Here is a 9,441-nt window from a genome sequence, read left to right on the forward strand (position 1 = left end):
TAGCGTGGCGCTACGGACGGCGGGAAAGTAGTTCGGCTGCCCGATGACGTTTAACGTAATTATAGGGGGTTTTTACTGTTTTTTACGGATATCGTTACAATTTTTTTGCAGTTTTATAGGAATCGTAATTATTGGGACCGTAATTATAGGGGGTCGACTGTAATATGTAGCCCAGAAAGTAGCCAATGCGCGAAATGATAATTTTTACGCCAAACTAAAAAACTAAAAAAGGGTAGCCAAATCTTGCAATGCTGGAAAGAATATTGAATAATGCTGGAGTTGTAACTCAAAGGATTTTAGACCCAAATTTGAGAACAGGGGAGAAAGACCAAAAGATAAAAAGTAGTGAGGAAGGTTGGAAAATTAAGGGTCAATATTTGCATAACAAGAAGGTCTATTTAACCTTTCTCATTTCTTTATCTTTTGGCCTTTCTCTCCTTTTCTGAAATTTGGGTATATAAACCTTTGAGCAGCTTTATTTAGTATTCCTTCGCCATTCACACATCTTCAAGTATTGGAAAATATTTCCTTTTCACTCAAAAATAAAATATGTATAAAAGTTTACCGCTTTGTGAAACTTCTTTTTTCAGTTTATGCCGTTGAAATAAAAAATAAATAAAACAATTTGTCGGTTTTGTTTACTCGTTTATTAGGCCGCATTGAAACTTGCCTTGGGCCGCGGGTTGGACACCCCTGCCTTAGACGATGCAGAAGGGACACAGGTATATTTTGGAACACGTCCTCACAAGTATACTATACTTTAAAATTTTAGAACTTATTATTTTTCAAGACAATCGATTTTCTCTTGTAATAAATAGAACAATACTATAATTACACAAATGTATCATTTTATTGGAAAAATTACAGTCGTTCCAACATTGCTACATATCCCAGCTATACGAATATACAGAATTTCATATACAGGTCGCGACAGGATTGGTCGAATCTGGACCAATAGTAGACGAACAGCCGAACTACTTACACCCTACGGAGAGTTTAGGCGGGTAAGTTAAGTTTACTATCGTCTGTACAGTGTATAGGCCTAAGTTAGGTACTGTAAGTCTAATACAGTACTGTAATTTTATACTTTTCGTGTGAAAAAAAACATTTCTTATTCAACGGCCATAAAAATTATTTATATTAATGATGTCTCCAAAGTTCAGCGAATTTTTCGCAGAAAAATAACTTCTCAGAAAGCTTTCGTCATTGCATGACGTTGTCGAACGGTACACACTCGGTAAGTAATCCTACAATTTTTTGTTTATAGCATAGTTTATATGGATTATTCCCTAAAAATTATACGTATTTTGGAAATGTTGAGTCGAATTAGTCTAGAATCGATTAATTTTATGGAAGAAATCTTCCAAACAGCCGTAGTCCGTAAAGTACAGTACATACGTGCCGGGCTGTGATTGGCAAGGACTCGTAGTAAATGGATTCATAAAACCCAGAACGTATCTACCGTGTTATAGGGGGGTCGACCGTATATTTATTTTTATAGTCAAGTCTTCGTTGAAAATAAAATTATTATTACATATTTAATTAAAAACAATTTATATATATACCATATACCAATAGACATATCAATACAGCGTTTCCTCGATTATACCACGGATTGAAAAGCATGGGAAATATGTTAAAGGATAATGTACATTTTGAGCGGCAGATAAGGAGTTTAACTAAAATTCGACCTCTTCGAGTTGCTAGAGTCGAACAGCACTTTTTATTCCAAGATTCACGGAAAACAGCTTTTGAGAAATAAAATTATAAATACTTGTTGAATAGGCTATTGTACGTGGGAAAGTCGCTAATTACCCTTTTGTTTCGACTGATCTTATCAATCGAAACAAAAGAGTAATTAGGAAAACTCTGGTTCAAACTCATCATCTTTCTTTCCAAAAGAGATGGTGAATTTGAAATCCGAAGATAATAGTCAAGATTTTGATTTCTTCAACGACATCGAAACAGACACGAATGACAACATATTAACCGAACTGGAAGACTGAATCGAGTTAATTATGAAAATAATAATTATTACAATTGTTGTAGCTATAATTCGTAAATACTATCAACAAATAGTTTTGATAGTTCTGAAAATGTACGAGTAATTAAGGCATTTTTTCAATTGTTATCCACTTATCTTTTGTTGCAAGGTAATAAACTCCGAACTAAAAAAGCCCGTGTCTTCAAATAAGCACGGAGAATACGTACTTTTTATGATGATAATAACCTCTCGGAGTTTAATCGTGGAAATACAGTAAACACAATTAAAATCTTCAAAATACATATGGAATTATCGCTTTTCGAGACTTAGCATATTTTGGAAAATTTTCTTGATACCATTTGTGTGAAGCAGCCGCTAGAAAAATATGAGAACTAAAAACCGAAAGAAAGAGTAACCACCATGTTACATTGTTAAAACCTAAAACTATTAATATTGCAAAATATATAATTATTTCATATAGATAGTGTGGATTAGTCACAAAATCAAACGAATGACCTTCTGGAACTGAATATTTTGTTGTCGTAACTGTACCTAGATAAAATAAAAATTATAATTTTAAAATATTGATTAATTCGATTAAATACCATTTGTATTATTAATTAAAATATTAAAGGATGTTATTACCTTTCTTATCTTTACGTAGTTCTGCTAGTGTCTCAAGGCATTTATGTTGATTATTCCAAGCCCAAAAGAAAAGCGCGACACCCAACAAATGATTTATCTTCAGCCAATTTTTAGAGAAATTAATATCTTTTATTCCATCTAAAATTAAAATTTATTTATTCTACATCGAAAAACGTAATTTTAATTATAATTTAATTACTAACTTAAATATTAATTTTTAAGTTATCAAAAATATTAAAATAATAGAAATCCTACCTGGCTTCGTAAATCCAGGTGCTTCAGAAAGAAGAGAAAGACCCACTCCAAAATAATAACAATAAGAAAAAATGTAATGTATTAGATTCATTTTAGCATTCGAAAATACAGAAATGAAGTAACTTTCATAAAATCGGCGAAAAATTTGAAGTAACATCAACACCAATGAGATTACGACAGCTTCCGGTATTGCTACAATATATAGAATACATCTTTTTTATTTATATGGACACAAAATATTGTAACAACTTAAAGAAATTTAAAATGTATAAATATGAACATATTTATAAATAAATAAATCTATTGTCCATCGACAATTCTAATTAAATGTAAAATAAAATAAATAAATGTTTAAACTACAGATATATATTTACTATACTGTATGGATGTAAAAGCATTTTTTAATTATTACATAATTAATTTACTAAACTAAATAACTATACTATAATATATGACTTCATACTTAAATGTGGGTAGATCTACTTTATTCATTGTCCATTTACTTTACTTTGCCTAGTCTTGATAAACTTTCTCTATTAATTCTCAATAAAAAAGCAATTCCATTTTTTAAAAGGAGTGCAATTATTAAAGCTTTCTCAAGTATTATTTTATAAAAAATATCATTAGATAATAACATATTTAATAAAAATACTAAAAAATTTTAATACTAATAGAGAAAAAATGCACTTTAGAATTTTTATTTGGATAAATTCTACATTAGAAATCATTAGTCCACAACAACAGAATTCAGAAGTGAATTGAAAAAAAAACTATATTGCTGAATTATCTTTATCTACAAGAGCTATTTGATAAGAATTATTACTCATGGGATTCGGAAGCTTACTGCTGATAGAAGCTAAAAAAACAGTATGTGCATCTTGACTAAATTCGCTAAAGAAGGCATGTGGACAGCTAATTAATAGAACAACGTAATTTTATTTTAATTAAACATAATTTATCCCACGTGATAATAATGAAATATAATATACTAGATGTCAAAGGGGCAAAAAATTTCATCCACAACCGTATTTTTTAAAGAATAAATCTAAAGAGAAAGTAGTAAAGTTGTAAGTAAAATCAGCCAAATCAAAGGAATACTTTGTAAGAAATGGACTGCTCTCGTTTTACGGTAAACATCTATAATACTGTAAATATACATTTTAATATTCAGATTTTAGAAGAATGTTCGATACCATTCTTCCTGATGAGAAATATCAAGTAAACAATTACATTTTTTAAAAATGATCTTTTCAAATAAAAAAGTCAAAAAGATTACAAATGTTCAGCAAATAAAAAAATATTTGTTATTTAGTATAAACCTGTAGAAATATTTATTTTAGATTAGAGATATCAATTTGTTCTAGATTTATTTTTAATCAAGAACAAAATATTTATTCTAAGCTAGTAATGAGAAAACCAACTGCACTTAAAACCAAATCTTTATTATATATTTTGTGGACTTTAAAAGAGTGACTTTAATAGAAATATTTATTTCAAATCAAGATGTGAGTTGTTCAATTTGAAATATTTAGAATTATAAATTATTAAGCTTTTAGATTTAAAAAAATATATATATATTGTGTGTAGCATATCAGACTGATAGAGAACTATCATTGCTGAAAAAAATAGCGACCATAATAAATGCAAGTCACATTAATTACTAATACATAAAAATATCACAGTATAAAATTTCGTCCTTTGTTAACTTTTCTTAATTATAGTTCATTAAATCATATTTGCTTGCAAATACAAATATAAACAGAATTGAAATTTTTAAAAAAATAATTAGCATAATTTAATAAAGTACAGTACATAATGATGAATGTTATCATAATGAAATAATGTAATGATATTCAATATTAAAGTTTTTATTTCAAAAATGGATAAACACAAAATAGAATAATAAGCGGAATTCAATATTGGTTTTCCTTCCTCCCTAATTTTTTTTCTTCATTTCAGATCTCTTTTCTACTAATTTTTTATTTAAAAATTTTTCTAGTTTTAATTACCATAAATAATTGATTACTGTATAATCATTTTTACGCAAAAAAATACTGCGCTACGCTATTTAAATTATTTAATTTAAATTCAATGCTTAGAGCTAAATATACTGCGGATGCCAATATACTATGTATATTTAATAAATATTTATTTGCGCTTACATAAAACTCATTTAAAAATATATTCATTACGAAACAATAAACATTTATATTCATAATAATTCAAAAATTATTAAATTATAAAATGAGTTTACGCACAAAAGATTTGCTGCCTGATAATGCCCGAAGACAAGTAATGTTTTTAAATTGTAAAAATTTTAAACCACAATTACTTAAAAAATAAAATTATAATTATAATTTTTTTTTAACTTTTCTGGAAAATAGAAATCTAGAAGGGTAATTATTTGTTATACAACAAATATAAAATAAGTTTAGTAATTTCTTAAAACAAAAGAAAATTTAAGGAATTTAAAATATACAATTAAAAAATATGCTTTATCATTCATTAATCTACATAACATGAAGAAAAAGGATTAATGAACAATAAAAAATATGCTGGGTGATCCATTTTAATCAACCCACTGGAATAACTCGGAAAATACTCATCCTACAAATGAAGAAAATAATAAATAAAAAATGTTAGACTTCAAAGAGACCATAAGATGAGGTTATCGGTTTTATTATGGCACTACAATCGGTGAAAATAATGAAACTTCATTTTCTTAAATGACGTTGTCATCATAATATTAATACAAAACCATTAGTTTTATATTGCATATTACTGTATATGAAACGTATATTATATATACTGTATATATATTAAGTTCCCTCTTACACACATAGCTGCTGCTCTGTGCATCTTTAAGAAGAACGATAATGTTAAAATTTCAAGTTATTTTTGGAGATTCCAAACAAATAATTAATATTAGACCAAATGTACTAATGATACTGTAAATAAAACAAAGACAGATGGCAAAATCGGAACTAAACTGACAATCATAATAATAACGATAAAAAAAAACAGAAAAAAAAACCTACGAAAAACAACAGTGAATTATTTACAGTACTGAATTGCGCAGATGATATTGCAATTATTTAAATTTTGTTTTCTCCACTTTTCCAAAATTATTATGCTAATTTAACGTAAATACATCAGCAATAAATTAATAGTTTAATTAGATTTATATTTTCCCAAATCCAAGCTTTCAAATTACCAAAATAATTTTAAATAATTTTTATTCATCAACAAGTTTACTACAGTTTTTTCCGGTCATCCATGTAAGATTCGCATGTTTGCCATTACAGGTGCTTCCATATTAGTACTATTTTGAAAAATCGTTTTATTTATGTTTTCGATAATGTTTTCTATCGTCCAATATGCTTTTTATCATTAATATGTAAATTAATAATATTATAGAAAATGTATTAAAAATACTATTTATAGAAAGTAAAAAATCTGAAAATGATAAAACAACAACAGTAATCTTTTTTAACAATCAAATAACAGAAAAAGTATTTTATGTCAACCCAAAAACACTGACAATGTAAGGAATGATGAAAAGAAGACATCAGTTATTTTATTTAAGAAAATGTTTCTATATTTGAAATGAGACAAGCATAATCATTGTAACTATTTTTCTTTAAATGGTAGTTAATTACAATGATATATATCTATATAGATAAGTAAATACAATAAATTTTGTAATTAACGAAAGTACAAAATGCATTTAGAAATGAAGTTATTTAATAAAGCATAGGAAAAACAAAAAATGTATGGCAATAGTTTAATTTTTTCGCACTTCTGTCGTATACAGTTTATAATGGCGCCTCAGTCTGTTGTACTCTTGGCATGTTTCCAGAAATCAGCCGAGGCTCCCACAAAAGCTTATGAAAAAGTTGCAAAAACAAAAAAAAACCTGCTGTTTAATCGCAAATGAAAGCTAAGCCTAAAACTTCGGCTTTTAATGCCATAAATCTGTAGATAAGGAATAAGTCGGTAATAAATTATTTTAATAAGCGAAAAGTAATATTATTGACAGAAAAACTGTCAAAAATTTTGCGGGTCCTGGCAACTTGCCATATATCTATTGTAAACGCAACGAACTATAATATACTACATAAAGTGGTTGTAGCGACGTCATGTTGAAAGAAAATTGAATACACGTCCGCCATTTTCCTTTTAGTCAAAGAGGCATGACATTTGTGTCGTGTAAAGACAATGAGCTAGAATAATTTAACTCGTTGTGTAAAAGTGTGCAAAGGAAAGATAAAGTTTTAACCCTACTAAAATGGTACGAGTCAAAATAACTCTACTTAGTTTTGTTTTTAATTTTGAGAGTAAATAACAAGATATTTCTTTCTTTAACCCTTTATTTAACGTTTCGAAATAAGATAAAATATTCTGTAGCGATAAGTTAAATACATCTCTAAACATTCTTAATTTTACTTTACTGGCTGTTATGTATAAATAATAAGGGAAAGCATTGGAATAGTGTCAAATAGTTTATAAGCAGGTGAAATTAAGAAAGAGACTTGTATTAATGTTTAACTAATTACATTTAACAAAAACTTTAACTTACCTGAAGGAGTTATTTCAGCGTTCAAAAACAATTTGATTACCATATTTATAAATAAAGGAAGAGATTGTTTCTTGAAATATACTTTATATAAAATCCAAGCTATCACTATATGATATATACCTGCAAATACATACAAATGTTGAAACCACCTGAAATAAAAATAAATTGTTTTATTAACGATTATCTGCATACCAACCCACTGGGTTACGTAATTTATGGACAGCCCCTTATGTTTTTACTAATAGGCGCAAGCTTATTAGTAAAAACATATTACTAATCGCCGCTAGCTTATGAATCTGAGTTACATTTAAATGAGGATTGTATTTCTTTTCCTTAAACATAATTATAATGATCTTTACGAATCTACAGGAAGCAATACATGGATGAGATCATCCATAAGTTACGTAACGCTACTTTCATAATTTTCAATTAACTTTCCACCTCTTTAACGCTCCTTAGTGCGATGCACTATGGAGCGTTACAGAATTAAAATTACGTAACGCACTTTCTCGATCATATCCTTAATTGCACTGAGGAATAATACACAACATGGGTACTAAACATTACATTACAGCAAGACCCCACTTAACGCGAAGGTTACGTTCCTTGACGACAAAACGCTTCGAAACAGCTTTAAACGAGGTCATTTTAACACAAAGTAAATAGGGAAAGGGGAACACGCGACCAAAAATAAACAGATTTTACTTCAATTTTAAGTTATTTTATATTAATTTGCATAATAATATATGTTAAATAACACATAAACATATGCACACAGAAATGTAAAGTTCATTTTTTGTGATTATGGTCCTAGCTCTTCTGAAATCCTTGTTTTTTGCGATAAAGTCGTTTAGTTTCATTTGTCGTTTTATTTTTTCTTCCTTAAGCAAATGTTCGTAGCGGGCGATCGCATCCAAAACGTCTCATCTTGCTTTTACACTCCTCTCAAAATCTGGATCATTCGTTACAATTTGATCGATGATTTCGGTTATTGTTACCAAACTTTTACTAAGGAAATCTGTAGAAAAATTCTTTAGACTCTTCGTTTTCAGAATCTCTATTTTCCAGTTCTACATAAATTCCTTGTTCCGCCAATTCTTGAAGATCGTCGTTGGTAAGGCTCTCAGATATTGAGAGCCTTACCAACTCAAGGATATTGAGGAGTTACTGCAAGTTTCTGCAGTAACTCCTCAATATCCTGCTCGTGTACAGTACATCTCCTAGTCCTGCTGTATCGATTAGGTTGACAATTTGGTCAACCTAACGATACAGTGATAGGCTCTTCTCGTTGAGAATTCTTGGATACCTTCAGTCATAACTTTTTCCACACTTCGTTCATGCATTTATGAGTTAATTCTTGCTAAGAGAAGTTGATATTGCCTAAAGCATCCATGATGTTATATTTTTCCCAAAATTGCACTACACAAACAAAGATTTGAGGAAAGTACAGCGCTACCAGAATTGCCACCTTTAGCTGATTGGTTCGTGTTTGGGAATAATCGTATTATATACGAATCAATGAAATGCCGCGATAATTTGAATCAACGTAAATTTTGAGCTTCTTTTAGGCTTCGAGCAGACCGCGCTATATCGAATCAGCGTTAATAGGGGCAGAGTTAAGCGGGGTCTTACTGTATTTAATTAATTATGTACAAAGAGTTGATTTGCTATGCAACTCTTTGGAACAAAATGAAAAACTAAAAACCATTAGCTATTGTAGAAATAGCTATGCAGAAATACAAGTTATATTCGCAACGTATTTTCGTATTAGCATCAACTACTAGATTAAGAAAAGTATCATTCGGAATGGCTTTCTAATTCCGTCATGTGAATATACTAAGAGAACCTTTTTTTCTATGCTGATCACGACTCCATCTAGATTCTAGACCATAAGGATGACCGAATATCGAGGGAATCCAGGTCAAATAACTGTTGAAAGTTTTTGAGGCTCCAACCCGAACTTGAACCTGGATCCAAT

General features: G+C 29.0%; 1 protein-coding gene across 1 annotated transcript; it reads right to left on the minus strand.

Annotated features, from left to right (window-relative positions):
- Nucleotides 1-1,514: 1,514 nt before the first annotated feature.
- On the minus strand, nucleotides 1,515-7,612 carry LOC111620265 (polyprenol reductase-like; the record flags this gene model as incomplete). Its single annotated transcript, XM_023362159.1, has 4 exons — nucleotides 1,515-2,536; nucleotides 2,630-2,767; nucleotides 2,885-3,076; nucleotides 7,464-7,612. Coding segments are annotated over 4 exons (739 nt in total), but the record flags the coding sequence as incomplete, so codon positions are not given.
- Nucleotides 7,613-9,441: the final 1,829 nt, after the last annotated feature.

Source organism: Centruroides sculpturatus, unplaced genomic scaffold (assembly GCF_000671375.1).
Source record: "Centruroides sculpturatus isolate CEXI.00-Female unplaced genomic scaffold, Cexi_2.0 scaffold4, whole genome shotgun sequence".
Classification (NCBI taxonomy): Eukaryota; Metazoa; Arthropoda; class Arachnida; order Scorpiones; family Buthidae; genus Centruroides; species Centruroides sculpturatus.